The 21,336-nt window shown below is 39.1% G+C and overlaps 1 protein-coding gene across 3 annotated transcripts in view; it reads left to right on the forward strand.

Moving 5' to 3' along the window:
• Positions 1-2,878: 2,878 nt before the first annotated feature.
• The window catches only part of C4BPA (complement component 4 binding protein alpha), a 41,823-nt gene continuing 23,365 nt past the window's right edge, over positions 2,879-21,336 (forward strand). For 2 of the 3 annotated variants that reach the window (XM_069074734.1, XM_069074736.1), the window contains exons 1-4: positions 2,879-3,409; positions 5,954-6,111; positions 12,218-12,357; positions 17,923-18,114. In XM_069074734.1, the coding sequence (XP_068930835.1) occupies positions 12,270-12,357; positions 17,923-18,114 (280 nt within the window). In that variant the 5' untranslated portion in view covers positions 2,879-3,409; positions 5,954-6,111; positions 12,218-12,269. Of the gene's footprint in view, positions 3,410-5,953; positions 6,112-12,192; positions 12,358-17,922; positions 18,115-21,336 lie in introns of all 3 variants that reach the window. The other variant, XM_069074735.1, reaches the window with a different exon arrangement.

The following is a 21,336-nucleotide window of genomic DNA, read 5'->3' on the forward strand; positions in this document are numbered from 1 at the left end:
TCTTGAATGAAGTTACTGATTGGTACTATAATTTCTTGTTTTACCCAGTCATTCTTAAGATTAAATTGTTTAATTTCCAATTAGATTTTAGTCTATCTTTCCATGGCCCTTTATTGCATATGATTTTTATTGCATCATGATCTGAGAATGATGCATTTAATATTTCTGCCTTTCTACACTGATTTGTGAGGTTTTTATGCCCTAGTACATGGTCGATTTTTGAGTATGTGCCATGAACTGCCGAGAAGAAGGTATATTCCTTTTTATCCCCATTCAGTTTTCTCTAGAGATCTATCATATCTAGCCTCTCTAAACTTGTATTCTCCTCCTTAACTTCTTTCTTGTTTATTTTGAGTTTAGATTTATCAAGTTCAGAGAGGGGGAGATTAAGGTCCCCCACTAGTATATTTTTGCTATCTATTTCTTCCTCTAATTCCCTTAACTTCTCCTCTAGGAATATAGACACTATACCACTTGGTGCATATATGTTAAGTAATGATACTGCTTCATTCTCAATGGTGCCTTTTAGCAGGATATAGTTTCCTTCCTTATCTCTTTTAATTAGATCAATTTTTGCTTTTGCTTTATCTGAGATAAGGATTTCTACCCCACTTTTTTTTTACTTTAGCTGAAGCATAATATATTCTAATCCAGCCTTTTACCTTCACTCTGTGCATATCCACTTGTTTCAAATGTGTTTCTTGTTGACAGCATATTGTAGGATTATGGTTTTTAATCCATTCTGCTATCTGCCTCTGTTTTATGGGAGAGTTCATCCCACTCACATTCACAGTAATGATTACTATCTGTCTCTTTCCTTCCATCCTATTCCCTCCCCTGCTTATGTTTTTGTTTCTTCCTTCTCCCTTCCCCTCCTTAAGGGTTTTCCTTTTGACCACCACCTCCCTCAATGTTCCCTCCCTGTGACCCCCCCATTCTTTACCTACCCTTTCCCCTTACTACTATTTCCCTCTCTTCTAATTCTCCCCCCTTTCTTATCCCTCTCTTACCCTCCTACTGCCTATAGGACACAATAGATTTTTATACTTATCAGAGTATGTTATTCCCCCTTTGACCCCAAACCAATGAGAGTAAATTTCATACAGTGCTCCTCTCCTTCCCTCCTTTCCCTCTATTTAATGAGTTTTTGTGTCTTTTCATGTCAGAAAAGACTTAAATTTAACTGATTATGTTGATCCCTCTTTGAATCAGAACCAGTGAGAGTAATGTTCAAATGATGTTCATCTTCCTCTTTCCTTCCCCTGTACTATAGTATGTTTTTATGCCTCTTCATATGGCATAATTTACCTTTTTCTGCCTCATTTTTTCCTTTTATCCCATTACAGTCCCTTTGAACCCCTTAATAAGGTTTTTTTTTATCATCAGATTAGTTCATTTATACCCACACCCTCTATCTATGTATATCCTTTTTAAAGGTCATGATAATCATATAAATTTCAATATTGACAGTTAGCAGCTTCTCATATAGGGATGTAAACAGTTTGCTCTTATTGCATCCCAAATTATGTGCATGTGTGCGTGAGTGCACGTGGGTGTATGTATGTGTGAGTGTTGTTTTTCCTTGTTTACCTTTTTATGTCTTTCTTGAGTCTTATAATTGGAGATCAAATTTTCCATTGAGCTCTGGCTTTTTCATCAGGAAAGTCTGGAAGTCCATCATTTCATTGAATAGCCATCTCCTTGCCTGAAAGATTATGCTCAGTTTTGCCAGGTAGTTAATCCTTGGTTGCAGTCCTAGCTCTTTTGCCTTACGAAATATCAAATTCCAATCACTCCAATCTTTTAATGTAAAAGCTACTAGGGCCTGTGTAATCCTGACTGTACTTCCACGATATTTGAATTGTTTCTTTTTGGCTACTTGCAATATTTTCTCCTTAATTTGTTTTTTTTTAAGCAATTGGGGTTAAGTAACTTGCTCAAGGTTACACAGCCAGTTATTTCTGGGTGTGGTGCTAAGTATCTGAGCCTGGATTCAATCCCCAGGTCATCCTGACACTGGGGCTGGTACTCTTACTCACTGAGCCACCTGGCCACCCCTCCTTAATCTTTTAGTTCTGGAATTTGGCTACTATATTTCTTGGAGTTTTCAATTTGGGATCTCTTTCAGGAGGAGACCGGTGAAGTCTTTCAATAACTATTTTACCCTCTGATTCTAGGACTTCAGGACAGTTTTCTTTGACAATCTCTTGGAGGATGTTGTCCAGGTTGCTTTGGGGGGGGGGGGTGTTAGGTGACTTGCCCAAGATCACATGGCTAGTTTTTGTGTTAAGTTTCTGAAGCTGGATTTGAACTCAGGTCCTCCTGACTCCAGGGCCAGTGCTCTATTCACTGCACTACCTAGCTGCCCCTTAGGCTGCTTTTTTTCATCATGGCTTTCTGGTAGATCAATAATTCTTAAGTTATCTCTCCTGGATCTGTTCCCCGTCCTTCCAGTTAGATATTTTACTTTCTTCTAATTTTTCAATCTTCATGTTTTGTTTGATTGACTCTTGGTGCATCATAGAGTCCTGAGCTTTGATTTGACTGATTCTAGTTTTTAGTGAATTATTTTCTTTGATTAGTTTTTGAAGGTCCTTTTTTGGGGAGGTATTTTCTCCAGTTAGTTCACAAATTTTACTTTTTAAAGATTTGTTTTCTTCAGTGAGACTTTTTTTCCGATTTGATCACTGTAGATTTAAATTTATCTTCTACTTCTCTAATTTGGCTTTTAAAATCTTTCTTGAGCTCCTCCAAGAATGCTTTTTGGGCTTGAGACCAGTTCATATTTCTATCTGTGTTCTCAGGTGTGGACACAGAGTCCATGGTGTCTCCTGAAAGTGATTCTTCTCATTCAGAATAATAGGATTCTATTGTCTTTGGTCTTGCCTTTGCAAGTTGCTTCCAGCCCATTGTAATTGCCTATTTCCTATCCTTTGAAGTGTATTTCTGCTCCTGGGGTACAGAGGGCTCTGACCCCAAGCTTCTCAGGCTGGGAGCTAGGAGCCTGGTTGTTGGCTTTGTGTGCTGTAGCCTCTGGGTGTCTAGATTGAGGCCAAGGCCAGGACTCTCAGTGTTTCCCCTGAGTTACCCTGAGTCTCACAGAGTAATCTGTGGGGGAGGGGTGGTTTGGCAGCTTCAGATTTCTGCTTCTATGCCCCTGGGCTACAGCTCAGGCTGGCTCTTGCTGGTCAGGTGAGGTAAGGATTGTTAGGACCCCTCCCTCCCTTCTCTTCAGACTCCTTACTGCCTCAGTTACACCCTTTCTCTGTGACTTCTAAGCCTGAGGATATTTCAGGTATTTCAGGATTTAACTCTGGGTGGGACATTTATCTCTGGGTTTTTCTAGCTCAGGGAGGGGAAATCTGAGCAGCAAGAGTTTACTTTGCCATCTTGGCCTCTGGAAAATCAGGTAGGTGATTTTTTAATTTTCAGGCTGTAAGCTGATAGCCCCAGGAGAAGCTGCTGTCTCTGCTGCGGGCCCTGTGCTTTCTCTTACCCAGCTGCAAGGGATCCTCCCATCCCATGGTGAGACACTGGTAAGATGGCTGTGAATCGCCCTTGGGGTGGGTGAGTCTGCTGGCTGGGGCTCCTTCTCACTTCCCTGTAGTCCACTCTCTAGTCCAAGCTGCTGTAGCCCCCACATGCTCTGCGCTCCCCCAGCCCGGACTCACATGGGCACTTTCCTGGGCTAGATTCTGCAACCCTCTGTCTCCCAGTGGATTCTGACACTCTAAAATCTGTTCAGATTCACTTTTTAAAGTTTAGTGACAAGATTCACAGAGGAGCTTAGAAAAGTTACTGCTTCCGTTCTGCCATCTTGGCTCCATGCCTTCTTCCCTCCCCCCTCCCCCCCCCATCTGCTCTTTTTCTTTTCTTTTTCCTAAAGTTTTTGTTTTTCACATCATGGTCATTTCCTGATGTACTTCTCAGCTCCCCACCCAGTGAACCCTTCTTTGTAAACAAAGAAAATAACTTAAGGAAAACAAAAAAACCCAAACCAACAAAACAACCATCATATCTTACTACAGTCCCCTACCTTTCTACTTAAAGGAGGGACATGTGCCTTGTCATTTATTTTCTAGGAACAATTAATGGTCCAGTGGATAGATGACCAGATTTAGAGTCAGGAAGACTTGAGTTCACCAGCTTCATAGACACTTATTAGCTGTATGACCCTGGGCAAGTCATTTAACCGTTTGCTTCAGTTTCCTCAACTACAAAATAAGCTGGAGAAGGAAATGGCAAACGACTCCAGTATCTTTGCCAAGAAAACTCCAAATGGGGTCACAAAGGGTTGAACATGCCTGAAATAACAATTTGAATTCAACTGTCCTTTTGTACACATTAATATTAATGTAGTCATTATGTAGACTTTTCTCTTGACTCTGCTCACTTTGGTTCTCCTTCAGTTGATATGAATCTTCAGACGCCTTAATAATTTTTGTATTTAAACTATGACCCAGCAGCAAGTTCTTGGTTTATACAGAACAAATCAGCCATAGGAGTGATTCTGAAAATCATATCTCTTGGTCTCATTTGTGTTCATCTAGAATTTCCTCTGGGAAATCCTAAAATATAATTACCATTTTCCGTTGATATGGGTCAAATGTCCCCAGTTCCTATTAGAGCATCCAAGATTATGATAACTTTTATTTCATACAACAGAAAATTCAGAAAACACACAAAGAATAATAGTAATCTATAAAAAGATAAAACTTAACTCCTTTTCAGTGAGCCCCACCTTTCCCCCTCCACCTCTTCAAGGATGTATGCAATCCTCTGAATTCCTATGATTTGAATTCTACTAGAAGGGAAACCAAATTTAGGATTGCTTGAGAGATGATCCTCTAACATTTTATTGAGTTTCATTTTTATCCCAGGGTATTAAGATTCTTGGGAGAAGCTAAATGACACAGTGGATAGAGCACCAGGTCTGGAGTCAGGAAGATCTGAATTCAAATCCAACCTCAGGCACATACTAGTTATGTGACCCTGGGCAAGTCACTTAAGCTTGTTTGCCTCATCTGTAAAACAGCTAGGGAAGGAAATGGCAAACCACTACAGTAACTTTGCTAAGGAAACCCCAAAAGGGACCACAAAGAGTTGGACATGACTGAAAATGACTGACCAACAACAAAACAACAACATTAAGATTCTTTATGGTGTTAATCTAAAAGCTTGACTCCCTTCAAAAGGAAAATGAACCTGGGATTGCTAGAAGGACAATACTCTTCCCACTAGATTTCCATCATCCAAATCCTCAGAGTGTCATATAAATGAGAGCTACAATTTTTATTCTGACTTCAAAACCAGGGTTCTTTCCATTACACCACACTGATCCCTTATTACATTATACCTTAATTTAAAGGTATTAATGCCCAATGGAAAATGGTAAGGCTAGACAATCCTTCGCGGTTCTCTTCAAACCAAGTATGAAGTGACCATATATTATTTATTTCAGCCTTTTGAGCAGCGATTAATGTTAGACCTTTAGTCGGCAAGAGGGCATTTACCTTATGGCATGGGTACACTGGAGAGGGATAAGGGAGGGAACAGCAGTGACCTGCTATCATGGAAATTTGTATGTCTAGCTTTTCTGAGCTAGCTCAAACACTGGAGGATCTAAGGTCCCCATGTCCACTAGACTGTATCTTGCTTAACCCCTTGTGTTTATTAAAGGTGGATGGAGTGCTGGCAAATTAGTTTTCACTTTTGGGAAAGACTTGGCAGAGGAGAAAAACCAATGATTGCAACATCTGTTATCAAAGATGCTGGCTGGCTCAAGAAAACGGGGAGTTAGCAAATGTTGCTTCTTTGTTTCTGCGGTTAATCATTTTTTTGTTTCTGCTGTTAATCATTTATGAGACAATAATGCTTGAACACCCCATATTCCCCTCAATTCAACCCTTGCTTTCCCACCCACACACTCAAACACCCTCTCTTCACTTTTTAGGGTCCCAGCAGTGGAGGAATAATACCAACTAGTGGATATTTCTATAAACTCCACCCTATGGAGGTGAGGACTGGAAAAGATCACAGAAACTTTACTCCACAGTGAACAACCAAGACCTCTTGATTCAAGTTTCCTGACTCTCAGCTGGCTAACTGCAGGTTAGTGGTTTGTTATACATTAAAGGTGCCCTGGAAGAGATGGAGGCAGAAGGGTTTGGGGAGGCAGAAGGGGCAGATCACAGCTGCAGAAGTCAAGTTGTCAGCAGGAGACCAGTAAGTACTGTTGAAATGGGAGTCTTCTGGTTGATTTTTCTGCCATTTTATGCAGAGGGGCTGAAACCCAAAAAGGTAGGGTTAGTTTCCAAAGTCTCCCTTGTGATATGTAGGAAGCTAGGAAATCAAACTAGCTCTCAGGGAGCGACTCCATGCAAAAATGTAGAGTTGGAGAAGTTTGTTGTTGATGACCCCACCTCTTATTTGTTCATTCTTTCCCTGTCAGACCATACCAGTGGGCCCTGCTATACATGGCACCAGCACTCTCGTGCTGCCAGGGCCCCCTGTCACAAAGTAAAATAACTTGAAAAGGGTAATTCCTACAATAGTGTTAGTAACTTAATCTGTTGATCAATCAACAAGGAATTACTGTGCTCCTATGATCTTTTCAGTCCCGTGTGAAACATGATGTGGTAATTAATCAATAAGCATTTATTTGTTTGTTTAATTACAATTTTTTTCTATTAACATATATCTTTTTTTTCTCCTTCCCACATTCCTCCATTTCCTCCAGAAAAAGAAAAACAAAAACCTTTGCATAGTCAAGCAAAATAAATTTATTGACCATGTCCAAAAACATATCTCAAGCTACATGCTGAGTCTATCACCCTCTGTAAGAAGGTGGATAGCATGCTTCATGTTGGGGCCTCTGGAATTGTGGTTGGCCATTGCATTGATCAGATCAACAGGTATTTTTTAAAGATCCTACTATGGGTCAGGCAGTGTGTTAGGAAGTATAAAAACGCAAAGGAGTTTTACATTCTAACTATCTAATAATGATAATAATGTAATAAAAGTGGTAAGGTAAGGTGCTGAGTGGGAACAGTGCAAAGAGCTTTGAACCTGGAGTCAGGAGAGAACTAGGTTCAAATCCTAGCTCCGACCCTTACTAGATAGGTAAATCACTTAATCTTCTTTAAATCTGTTTTCTCCTCTATTAAACTGAGATAAGACTTGTACTCACAGGGCTGTTGAGAGGAAAATACTTGTATCCTTAAGTCATAATATAAATATAAACTAGTATGATATTCTAGGATTTCAGGGAAAGGAGGGCTCAGTAAAGTCTAGAGGGTCAGGGAAAGCCTCATGGAGGAAGTGACTAATCCAAGGTAATTTATTGATAGAATGGGAGTTAGAATCCTGGCCACTTATTTTGACTACAATGCTCTTTTTGCTACATCGCACTGTCTCAGGGGATGATAAGGAATCCTGTCTAATCGGGGCTGAGGGCACATGTTGGGGAGTGGGGAGAAATCTGATCACTAGGTTAGAATGGCACTAAGTTATAGCATCATATTGTTAAACCCAGGTGATGGATTTAGACATCACATCATAGCATTTAGAGAGCCATGGAAAGTTTCTGGGCTGAGGAGTGACAAAATGAAAACAGTATTTTAGGAAGGTAAATGTAATAAGAGTGAGTCGGAAGGATTAGAAAAGAAAGAAAACTAGAGTTGGTGAAGCTAGATAGGCTGGTGCAGTCATCTAAATTTTAATAGTTGGTAGTTTGGCATAGGTTGTTCTGAGTAGGAAATGAGAAGAAGGGATAAATCTAGGACACATTTGCAAAGCAAGAATTAACAGATATGGAAGATGAATGACAGACACCAGTCAAAGGTCATCCCAACGTTTCATGCTTTGGATGACTGAAAGAATTGATGAAATAAAAAAATGGGAATTTAGAGTGGGAATTTTTTGGAGCAAAATGGTGTCAGGGTATCTGAGTTCAAATCCCACTTTTCCCACTTACCACCTGAGACTTTAAGCCAGTTAATTCTCCATTTGTGCTTCAGTTTTCTCATCTGTAAAATAAAGGAGCTAGACTTGATGGACTCTGAGTTCCTGTCCGGCTCTGAATCTATGATCCTATTACTTCCCCCTACATACTTCATTCTGATCATATTAGCTTCTTTGCTATTTCTCACACAGTGCCCTCCATCTCCTTTCATTGTAACTTTGGACTTGCTGGCATCCATGCCCTAAATGCCCTCCCTTCTCATCTCTAACTCTTCAAAACTCCATCAAACACTACCTTCTGTGGGTGGCCATTCCCAGTCCCCCCAGGTGCTAATCCCTTCCCCTTAAAGGTTATCTTCCACCTACTCTGTATATATTTTGTTTGTGCCTATTTGTGTAGATATGATTTCCCCCAGTGGATTATAAGATCCTTGAGGGAAAGGACAAATTTTGCTTTTTCTTTATATTTCCAGAGTTGAGGACTGATGCCAGGCACAGAGTAAGTATATAATAAATGGTTGATGGTTGTTTGGATGGACTGATGGTAAGCTTTGCCAATGATCATCAAGTCATGCCATGTGAATAACTACTTACTCCACCCACCATACTAGATGAGTCTGGTTGACAACAGAAGGCACTGTAGCAACTTGGTCAGTTTTACTGCTGCTTCTGGAGACTTTTTTTTAGGAACAGAATGGGTAGAACAACTAGCTATTTCAATCTTGCCACAATAGTTCCAATTTTCCAAGGAAAAAGTCTCGGCAGGTTTGGCTCAAAGGTCAAGATTACCAGCATAGGGAATGGGTCCAATGGAGCCTCACAGGATAAATGTAATTCTACATATTGTTCAGTTGTTTTCAGTAGTGTCCTACTCTTCATGACCTCATTCAAGGTTTTCTTGACAGAGATACTAGAGTGATTTGCCATTTCCTTCTCCAGCTCATTTTACAGATAAGGAAACTGAGACAAACAGGGTTAAGTGACTTACCCAGGGTCACACAGCTAAGAAGCATCTGAGGTCAGACTTGAACACAGGAAGATGAGTCTTCTTGACTCCAGGCCTGGCACTTGATCCACTGTACCACCTAGCAGACCATTCCTATATAACAACTTTTTGAATACTTTAAAATACCTATCAGATCTCCAAGACTCTCTTTTTCCAGATTAAGCTGTCAAGAAATGCTTCATGGATGAAATGGGAATTGGAGATGATCCTTATAACATGGAATTAGAAACAGCCTATGCTGTTTCCTAAGAGCCAAGAGTCAGGACTGGAATTTGCAGCACAAAGCTCCCTTGTACTACTTTCTACAATACATCCAAACTCCAATTGTGACCATCAGGTGGCCTTACCAAAATGTAAGACCTATATTAGCCTTGTACTAGATAGGGAAAGAGGAGGGGGAAGAAATAGAAAAAAGACATGGTTCTTGCCTTCAAAGCATACTCTCGCAGGGTTGGGAGATAGGACACATACACATAAATCCACAAGAGAACAGAATAAGACAGTGTCTAGAAATGAGCTTAAATGGTGGGGTTACAGGGAAATAAGCACTACACTACACTGCCAGTGGCACAAAATGTCAGAAATATTTTTGGAGATTAGGTTGATAGTATACAGCAAGAATTATAACTCTGGACCTCCAGCCTCTGGAGGAAGGCCATGACAAATGGATCTAACTAGTTTTACCTGTGTTTTGGATTGTTTTTGGTTTAACCTGTGATTTCATTGGTATAGAAAACTTCCTGTAGGGGGGGCGGCTAGGTGGTGCAGTGAATAGAGCACTGGCCCTGGAGTCAGGAGGACTTGAGTTCAAATCTGGCCTCAGACACTTAACACTTACTAGCCATGTGACCTTGGGCAAGTCACTTAACCCCAATTGCCCCTCCCAAAATAAAAAGTTTTAAAAAAAAGAAAAGAAAACTTTCTCTACTAATGCAGAACTGTATCTACTCTTCAATTTAAAAATCTTCAAGAGTTACCTGGGGCAACTTGCCTATGGTCAAACATTCAGCATGGCAGTCTCACAGCCAGAGCTGGGATTTGAATTCAGGTCTTCTTAATTCTAGGCTGGGTTTTTTCTTGTCTAATTGGGGCTGAGGGCAGATGTTGAAGAATAGGTCCCCAACATGGTCATGCTGGAAGACTATCTTAGACTGGTGTTATTTTTGTTGGAAGACCTTCTTTTCTATTATCCTCAAGTTTCTGGCTGACTTTTTAATCAGCTCTGGGTTGGAAGAAGTTACTTACTGTTCTTTCTCATTGGGTTTCTTGATCATTCTTTGGTCTAGTGCAAATTTCAGGGTTTGCTAGAATAGGTACATGGGAGTTGGGCATCCTACCTCCCACCCAAGTGGGAATCTTGGCAAGAAGCCTAATTTTCCTTTTAAACACAAATATAATAAATTCAATATGCAATTTTCTAAGCTTTCCTGCTTTTCTGTAATTCTTTCTGGCATTTCTTCTTTTCTGTTCATTAAAAAAAATTCCTCAATGACATTATTCTTTTTGTTGTTGTTGTTCCCCCTATCTTTTCCCCTCCTTTCTCTCTCAAATCCCAAACCCATTAAGAAAAACAGAAAAACAAAGCCATTGTGACAAATATTCACAATCAAAAAATTCCCACATTGGCTGTGTCTAAAATGTGTGCCATATTCTGTGTCATGAGTTTATCATCTCTCCATCAGGAGGTGATTTATGCATTTCCTTATCAATTCTCTGGTGTCGTGGTTGGTCATTGCATTGAACAGTGTTCCCAAGTCTTACAAAGTTGTTTTACTTTGTAATGTTATTGTTATTGTATAAAGGGTTCTACTGGTTCTGTTCACTTTACTATGCATCAGATCATACAAGTCATCCCTGGTTTGTTTGTTTTTTACCATCCCTTTCATCATTTTTTATGGGACAATAACATTCAGTTACATCACATACCATAATTTTTTTCAGCCATTCTCCAACTCCTCCTTAGTTTCCTGTTTTTACTATGACAAATTTTTTTGTACATACTGGCTTTTCTTCTTTCTTTGATATCTTAAGTTATAGGCCTTGTAGCAATATAGCTGGCCCAAAGGGTATGTAGTAGCAATTGCTCTAAAATTCTGCTTGGAGATGGGGTAGGGTTTAGATGGGAGGCAAAAGTACAGTCTAGGTGGAGGAAACTGTACTGGTAAAGGTGCTGAGGCAAAAGTAAGCATGAAACTTTGGTGGGAAGGGGAAATGAGGAGACCATCCAAACTGAAGTGTTATTAAGTATAAGGTTGGATAAGAAATAGGTATAAAGTTGGATAGGAAATGATGAGTATGTTGATGATGATAGCTCACATCTGCAAGACATTTTCATATTTACAAAGCACTTTCCTAAGGTCAGTCAGCATCATGGAGTCAGAGTCAGAAGACTTGAGTTTGGGTTTTAACTCTGACTTTTATTAGCTTTGTGTCCTTGGGCAAGTAATTTTACCTATAAGTCTCAGTAACTTCATCTGTATGGTGAGGGGACATAATAAAGGTACTATCCATGTCCCACGATTGTTGTAAAGACCAAATGAGATAACGTATGTAAAGCATTTTGAACTACCACCCCCCAATTCTAGAAAATGTCAGATCTTATTACTATCTGGAGAGACAGCAGAGTGAGGTTGATAGAAAGCTGGGGTTAGACGCAAGAGGCCCTCAAGTCTTGCTCTGACACATACTGGCTGTGTGACTGGGCAAATCACTTAACCTCTCAGTACTCTAGGCAACTCTCTAGGAGCATAAGTTGCAGAGACACTCTTCGATTGTGAGAAGAGTTTTTTGCATGAGTGAAATCACAGGTCTAGTCCTGATGTTATCATTATCTAACACAGGGGACAGGTGGGAAACCCAAGTCTAATGAAATATTTACCCCTTGGGTAACAGGTACTATTCTTTGTCCATATATGCTGCTTAAGATATTGTGAATACCTTTTCTCCACCTAGGGATTAAGAATTATCCCATGATGAATTCTCTTTAAAGAAGGAGCTTCCTTAAATACCTTGAAGAATAACTGTCCATGAATAAGTTTTGAAGTGAGAACAAAAGTATTGCTAAGAAAATGCCATTGTTTCCATTTCTATGGAGAAAACAAATTTTCAAAACTGCAAATTATTTCAATGAATTGATATTTAAGGCTGGTACATAGCATAAGAAATTTATTTTATATTCTATAATAACTAATCTAGTTTGTTTTGTTTTGTTTACCTGAATCAAGGCCAATTTCCTACTTATTTTACCAGAAAAACTTGGAAGAAACACTTGATCACAACCTTCCCAAGGGTTATAAAGAAGATGATATATAGGAGGGAGAAATGGAAAGGACATGATCCAACTCTATTTCAAATAATCTTGTCTTTTGCTCTACTGGCCAGGGTGCATGGTAAGTTATAGGAAAATGGGGGGAAAAGTCAGATAAATACCAATTGTTTGAACATATCAGTACAAACCACTTCCCTTCCCCACCACCATATAATCATAATCAAAGGAGGACCAGGTGCCTGAGAGAATCTCTATAGTATTGCCCAAGGGATTTGTTGGACACTACACTCCAGTATCAGAGATGGAAGAAAATTTACATTAGGGTTATATAATAACTCTTTTCTACACCCTTCTTAAACTCTCAGGGAGTATCCAGGACCAGACTAATCCATAGAGTTAACCAGGACTAAAATCAGGGATTTAACTAGAAATTTTTGTACCTGGGGCAAGTTGGGATGGAGAGGTTTCATGAGGAGCATGCCACTGGTAGGGAGGAAGTGTTTTTCTAGAAGAGGCTCTCACCTTTGTTGGAGGGAAAGGAGATGATGCCATAGAAGGGAGAAGCAGAAGTGAAGCTCAGGATGATGACATCTGTACTCTCTAAATTCCATAAGGCATGGGAAGCAAGGAGTGAATAGAAAACAAGGGAAATATTTAAATATGAAAGACCAACAGGTAATTTTGATTATTTTAGCTTAAGTATAGAGAGGAGAGGACCAAAGATGGACAGAATTCCCATGACTCTGAAAATCTCACTCTATATATAACCCTATATAATAGTAGCATCATTTCTAAACTATAGAAAAAAATTTCATGAGAGAAAACATAGTTATAGTGATAAAATTATAAAGGTAAAGTTCAGTTAACATTTTATTTCAGAATCGATAGTTAAAAAGACTGATAAGATTTCTCTTTAAGATTAGTCCAAAGGCTTTAGACTAGAATAATTTTAGAATGCTTTCTAATATTTTTAAAAGAGAGGAGAAAAACAGAGGGCACATGTGTGTCTGAGTGACTGGGAGGATGGTGGTACCCTTGCCAATAATAGGAAATTGTTAAGAAAAGAGAGTTGGGGAAGGGGGGAGTCAAGATGGCAGAGTAGAAACAGGACTTCTGTGCAGCTCTGGCTTCCACCTCCTCCAATTCATGTAAAAAATTACTCTAGACAAACTTTGGAAATACAGAACCCACAAAATGACAGAGAGAAGCTAACCTCCCACTGAAGACAGTACAGCAAGCTGGCGGGAAGGGGCCAGCGCAGCCATCTGGGAACCAAGCCCAGCCCTGCACATGCCTGAGGTTTTAGCCTCAGGGTGGGCCTGACCAGCCGCTGGCTGGAGGGACTTCAGATCACTAGCAGCTGTGGAATTTTGCAGAATTATCAACACATAGATGCTAAGTACAAAGTGAGAGGTCAGTGTAGTGTGGACTTGGGGATCCAGTAGTTTGGTCCAGCCTTTGCCCCTTAGAGGGAGAAGCCACTGAGGCGCTGCAGCTGTGTAGCCAGTGCCACGTGGCAGCTTCAGCTTCTGGTCTGCAGATTGTAGGGGGACCAAGTGACCAATATGAGGGGTAATCGCTCTTGCTTTAGCCTGCTTGGATCTGGATCACTGTCTAGGGTGGAGGTCCTGGGGTGTGTGACCAGCTTACCAGAGCCTGGGGAGGCTTCAGAGAGGGCACCCAACTAACAGCTCCAGCAGCTGAGAAAACTCCAGCTATTTGGGACAAAGCTCCCCTGTCTGGTAGCAGAGTCCTACTGTGGCAAAAAGCTCAAAAGTCAAGTAATTGAGTGACAACATGAGCAAGCAAAGGAAACAAACCAAGCAGAGAAATCCAACCTTACACTCCTATTTTGGGGACAAAAAGGATCAAAGCATGGGACAGGAGGAAGACAACAAAGTCAGAACTCCTGCACCAAAAGCTTCCAAGAAAAATACGAGCTGGTTACAGGCCATAGAGGAGCTTAAGAAAGATTCTGAAAATCAAATAAGAGAAGTGGAGGAAATATTGGGAAGAGAAATGAGAATGATGCAAGAAAATTATGAAATGAGAGTCAATAACCTGACTGAAGAAAATAACACCTTAAAAATAGATTAACTCAAATGGCAAAAGAATGCCTTAAAAAGCTGAATTTGCCAGATGTAAAAAGAATCTCAAAAGCTCACTGAAGAGAATCATTCCTTCAGAATTAGATTGGAGCAAATGAAAGCTAGTGACTTTTTTTTTTTTTGCTTTTTGGAGGACAATTGGGGTTAAGTGACTTGCCCAAGGTCACACGGCTAGTTTTTGTATTAAGTGTATGTGGTTGGATCTCACTGCACCACCTAGCTTCCCGAAGCTAGTGACTTTATGAGAAATCAAGGTACTATTAAACAGATCCAAACAAATGAAAAAATAGAAGGCAATGTGAAATATCTCATTGGAAAACCATTGACCTGGAAAATAGATCCAGGAGAGATAATTTAAAAATTATTGGACTACCTGGAAGCCATGATAAAAGAAAGAACCTAGAAATCATCCTTCAAGAAATTGTCAAGAAAAACTGCCCTGATGTTTTAGAACCAGAGGGCAAAAGAGAGGTTGAAAGATTCCACCAATCACCTGAAAAAGATCCCCAAAAGAAAACTCCTAGGAATATTATAGCCAAGTTCTGGAATTCCCAGATCAAGGAGAAAATATTACAAGCATCCAGGAAGAAACAATTTCAATATTGTGGAAACACAATCAGGATAATACAGGATATGGCAGCTTCTACACTGAGGGATCAAAGGGCTTGGAATATGATATTCTGGAGAGCAAAGGAGCTGGGATTAAAACCAAGAATCACCTACCCAACAAAACTGAGTATCATGTTTCAGGGGAAAATATGGTCATTCAATGGAATAGAGGACTTACAAGCATTCTTGATGAAAAAACCAGAGTTGAATAGAAAATTTGACATTCAGATACAAGAAGCAAGAGAAGCATGAGAAGGTAAACAGGCAAAAGAAATCATAAGGAATTTATCACAGTTGAAGTATTTACATTCCTACATGGAAAAATGATCATTGTAACTTGTGAAACTTTTCTCAGTATGGGAATAGTTGAAGGGGATAGAAATGTGTGAGTATATATATATATATATATGTATACATACATATATTATGTCTATATAGAAGGGTATATGGGCGTATGAATACATATGTGAGTGTGTGTATATATGTGTACAGGTAAACATAGATAGAGGGCACAGGATCAATATAATAGAAAGGGATGATACTTAAAAGGTGAAAATAAGTGAGAGAGAAATATAATGAGAGATGAGAGACAGAATGGAGTAAACTATCTCATATAGAAGAGGCAAGGGAAAACAGTTACAATTGAGAGGAAGACAGGAAGGCAAAAAGGAATGGGTCAACTTTATTCTCATTGAATTTGGCTTAGGGAGGGAATGATATACACACTAAATAGGGTATCTCATCCTACAAGAGAGTAGGGGGGAACGGGATGAGAGGGGGGATGATGGAAGGGAGAGCAGGTTGGGGGGGAGGAAAGTTGGAAGCACCCACTTTTGTAAAGGGACAGGATCAAAGTAGAGAATAGAACAAGTGGGGGGTGGGATAAGATGGAGGGAAATATAGTCAGTCTTCTACAATATATCTACTATGGAAATGTTTTGCATAGCTACACATGTACAAACTATATTGAATTGCTTACCTTCCCAGTAAGGGTGGATGACAAGGGAGGAAGGGAATGAATCTGGAATTCAAAGTCTTAAAATAAAATGATTAAAATATATATGTGTATATATATATATATATATACTATTATTAATATTATTTTACATGTAACTGAGAAATAAGATATACAGGCACTGGGGTATAGAGATCCACCATGCCCTATTGGAAAATCAGAGGGGGGAGGGGGATAGATATGGGAGAGAGAAGATTGGAGGAGGGGATATCCAGTGGGATTGCTATTTTGGGGTGGTGAGTAGGGGAAAAATGGGGAGAAAATTTGTAACTCAAAATCTTGCAGAAATGAATGATGTAAACTAAAAGTTAAGAAAGCATTTGATATAGTAAAAAAAAAAAAAGAAAGGAGGGTTGGGGTGGCGGGGGGGAAGGCAATGAGTCTTTTTTCAACATGTTGAGCTTAGCTACATACATATAGGATATCCAACTCACAATTTCAAAAGGTAGTTGTAATGAAAAACTAAACTTCAAGATATTTAGATCTGAGAATCACCTTTGGGAGATGATGAGATTGATAAGCAAGACTGTATGGTAGGAGAAGAAAAGAAGACCCAGCATAGAGTGTTGAGTGATCCTGAAGGTTAGTGGGCTACAGAGATGCTAAGAAGAATGAAGAATGAGAAAATGCAATTCAATTTAATGACTTTGAAGAAAGCATTGAAAGATGAAGTGGGAAGCCCGATTGCAAAGTGTTTAGAAAAGAGAAAGAGGAGAGGGAGTGGCCTAGTATAGATAGTCTTCTCCAGGAGTTTAGCCACAAAGGGGAGGAGAGATGTAGAACAATAGCTAAAAGAGATGGTCCAATCAAGTGAGGCTTTTTTTTCTTAAGGAGGAGAGAGAGCTAAAACAACAACCAAAAAAACCAGCAGGCAGGAAGTCAGTAGAGAGAGCTTGAAGCTTAGGAAAAAAGTAAGGATGCAGTAATCTGTTCAAGAAGATGGAAGGGAATGGGATCCAAGAGTAGACAAAAGGATTCACCTTGGCAAGGAAAAAGGATCTTTTAAAATGTAAGATTAGAGTGAAAAAGGGAATAGTGGGAAAAGATGCCTGAATGATGTAAGACTAGGAGGAGAAAGAGGGAGTTCTTAGTATATAGACTCCATTTTTTTGGTGAATTATAATGTAAAGTTCCCAGATGAAAAAGTGGGGAGATGGCTCCTTGGGAGGCTTGAAGAAAAATTAGAAGGTTTAGAATAGAATAGAAATTGCAAAATCAAATCAATCAGGGATGAGTAGAACATCTGCTTTGCTACAATGCAGGCTCAGTAGGGGTAGATAACATACATTTGTTGTGGGCCTTGTTAGCCTGGTTTTGAGGATTTCCCTGGCTCCATTCAGCAGCATGTGAATAAGAGTGAAGGAGGCATCTGATGGGAGCAATGAAAGATTGTGGTCTGGTTCTGTAACCAGTGAAGTGTCTCTGCAGAGGTAAAGAAGGCACAATTGGTTGTGTTAACCTGAGTAATGTTGGCAAGGTAGGCAATATAAGGGGTTAATAAAACTCTGGTCTAATCTTCCTTGTTTTTCTTTTTTTTTGGAGGGGGGAAGGTAGGATAATTGGGGTTAAGTGACTTGCCCACAGTCACACAGCTAGTAAGTGTGTCAAGTGTCTGAGACTGGATTTGAACAGGTCCTCCTGACTCTAGGGCCAGTACTCTATTCACTGTGCTACCTAGCTGCCCCTAATCTTCCTTATTTTAAAAATTAAGTTGTCCCATAAATAGGGAAGCAGCGATGTGATTTTTATGCTTTTTATCATCATCAATCCACATATTTTTATTCTTGAGTATGTACTATGTTCATTGTTTTCAAAGCAATTTGTATTGTGTTTTATGGCAATCAATGGACACAAAGACATGACCCCTGCTCTTGAATAATGTGCTATTTAGCCCCTGGGAAGATGGGCCATATCTCGGTTTTAATCTTTGGATCTCATTCGGTTTGATGGACAGGTTTTTGTGGTCCCCCGCCCAAACTTGCCTATGCTATGCTAGTATCACCACGGGAAATAGCAAATCAAACTATGTTCTCAGAAGGAACACACGTGAAATATACCTGTCGCCCTGGCTACAGCCGAACTATGTCCAGGACTACACTTACCTGTGGGAAGAATGACTGGTATCCCACCACTCCATTCTGTGTCAGTGAGTACCTAACTCTTGGTTTGGGGTTTGTTTACTTTGTTGTTATTTAGAGATTATCTGGATGTCTGTGTGCTTGCTCCCCTGATTGTGAGGCACTTTTGGGAACTATGAGAACCCTTGGCTCCTTGGAGAACTACTAAGTCAGTTATTGTATCAAGGCACAGGGGCATTCCACTTCTGAAAAAAGTAAATATATGAAAATACAAAAGGGAAAAAATCATAGGGAGATAATTTGCATTGTGAAAGAAGGCTTTTTCTAAACTAAAAAATAATTCACTAATAACCTTTTTCAATACACAAGCTACTCTTTGATTCTTAAAATTCTGGTTCGTTTTTCAAGGCTCTCTCTATTGGGCATGAGCAACTTTCTCCAAATATTTGAAAGAATATCATGCGGAAGGATTTTTGCATGCTTTTAGAAGGTAAAACTGGGACCAAGAGGTAAATTTAGGAAAAAGGTCCTGAATAGTGCATCTCTCCATCCATGGAATGCACTGCCTTTTGAGTTAGTGAGTTCTGCATTATTGAAAGTATGCAAGCAGACATTATTTGATTCCCACTACTCCACACTCTGACCTAATCAGTTGTGTAACATTGTATGGGTCCCTTCATCTTTCTGGATCCAGATTTCCCCCTCTATAAATTGAAAGGGTCAGATTAGATGATCTCTAAGGTCCCTTAATAAAAACAAAGTTCTATGAATCTATAATTAAGGTCATATATGAGTGTATTTTATCTTTTTCAAGTAGTTTTTCTTTCTATTAAAAAGTTCCATGATTTTTTTTTTAATTTTAATTTTATTTTTCCCCAATTACATATGGAAATGATTTTAACCTTTTCTTTTTTCTTCTTTTTTTGCTTTTTGGAGGGCATTTGGGGTTAAGTAACTTGCCCAAGGTCACATGGTTTGTGTGTGTGTGTGTGTGTGTGTGTGTGTGTGTGTGTGTGTGAAGTGTCTGAGGCTGGATTTGAACCCAGGTCCTCCTGACTCCAGGGCCAGTGCTCTATTCACTACACCACCTAGCTGCCCCTTAACCTTCTTTTCTGTTGAACAATTTTGAGTTCCAAATTATCTCCCACCCTCGCCTACCCCCATTCTTGAGATGGCAAGCAACTTGATAAAAACTTTAGATGTATAGTCATGCAAAATTTATTTCCAGATTAGTCATGTTATGGAAGAAAACAGACAAAAATAAAACCATGAAAAATAAAGTCAAAAAACAATATGCTCCTGTGTTCAGATTCCATCAGACCTTTCTCTGGAGGATAGCATTTTTCATCATAGGTATGTCAGAACTGTCATAGATCACTGTATTGCTGAGAATAGCTAAATCATTCACAGTTGATCATCATTACAATATTGCTGGGTACAATGTTCTCCTAGCTCACTTCACTTTGCATCAGTTCATGTAAGTCTTTCCAGATTTTTCTGAAAGCATCTTGCTCATAATTTCTTATAGGACAATAACATTCCATCACAATCATATACCACAACTTGTTTAGCCATTCCCCAATTGATGGGCATCCCCTTAATTTCCAATTCTTTGCTGCCACAAAAAAAGCTGCTATAAATATTTTTGTACACATACGTACTTTTCCTTTTTAAAATCTTTTTGGTATACAGACCTAGTAGTACTGGGTCAAAGGATGTGCACAGTTTTGTAGTCCTTTGGCCATAGCTCCAAATTGCTCTTCAGAATGGTTGGATCAGTTCAAAACTTCACCAACAATGTATTAATAACCCAATTTTGCCACATCTCCTCCAACATTTACCACTTTATTTTTCTGTCAAGTTAGACAATCTGATAGGTAGATCAGAGCTGTTTTCATTTGAATGTTTCTAATCAATAGTGATTTGGAGCACTTTTTCATATGAGTACAGATAGCTTTCATTTTTTCATCTGAAAACTGAATGTTCGTACCCTTTGACCATTTATCAATTGGGGAATGATTTGTGTTATGAATGACTCATTTACCCATATATTTGAGAGATAAGGCCTTTATCAGAGAAGCTTGCTATAAAAATTTCCCCCCCAATTTTCTGTTTCCTTCTAATATTGGCTACATTGCTTTTGTTTGTGCAAAACCTTTTAAATTTCATATAATCAAAATTATCCATTTTTATATCCCCAAACATTCTCTATCTCTTGTTTGGTCATTAATTCTTCCCTCATCCATAGATCTGACAGATAAATTATTCCATGCTCCTTTTATTTGCTTATGGTATCACCCTGTATGTCAAAACCATGTACCCATTTTGACTTTATCTTAGTATATGGTATGAGATGTTGGTCTATACTGAGTTTCTGCCAAAATGCTTTCTAGTTTTTCCAACAATTTTTGTCAGATAGTGAGTTCTTATATCAATAGCCTGGATCTTTTGGTTTATCAAACATTAGATTACTATGGTCATTTACTACTGTGCATTGTGTACCTAATCTATTCCATGATTCACCATTCTGTTTCTTAACCAGTACCAGATTGTTTTGATGATAATCACTTTGTAATACAGTTTGAGATCTGGTACAGCTAATGTCTATATTATATTAAACAGAAGTCTAGTAACCAGAAGATAGTCAGGCATCTTTTAAAGATGACTCACTGCTAATATGTCATTTTTGTACAAAGATAGTGACCATGATTCTCTGTCAATAGCCCTTACGTTGGGAGGGTGTTTCCCAGGATTAGTGATGTCTTTATGCTGATACATCTACACTATTTCTCCCAGATTCCGTGGTAAACAAGGGTATGAATGAGTGGGTCTGTCTTGGGTTAGGGATATTGTGTATGTAGATGGAACAGCATGAAGCAGTATTGGATACAGAGTTGGATTTGGAGTCAGAAAGTCCTGGGTTCAAAACCTATCTCTGACATCATTTATAAAATGGGATTTTGTAATAGTAACTATATCACAAGCTGGTTGTGGTGCTCAAATGACATAGTGTGTATAAAGCTTTTTCCATACCCTAAGATGTTATATAAATAGTCATTACTATATTATGGAACAGAGCAAAACTAGCTGTCTCATTTAGGACTCTGACTCATGACTTTTTTTTAAACTGGAGTATTATAGTTTAATTGAATTGAACTGACCTGAATATAAAGAATTTTTATAAGCCTTTTAAATCTTTTTTTTTTTTGGTGTCACAGACCAACTTGGAAGTCTGATAAAGCTTCTAGACCCCTTCTCAGGATAATGTGGCTTAAAAAATATTTATTTCA

This window comes from Petaurus breviceps, unplaced genomic scaffold (assembly GCF_028583685.1).
Source record: "Petaurus breviceps papuanus isolate PSGF00001 unplaced genomic scaffold, PetGlider_PUasm1.0 90895, whole genome shotgun sequence".
In the NCBI taxonomy this organism is placed as follows: domain Eukaryota; kingdom Metazoa; phylum Chordata; class Mammalia; order Diprotodontia; family Petauridae; genus Petaurus; species Petaurus breviceps.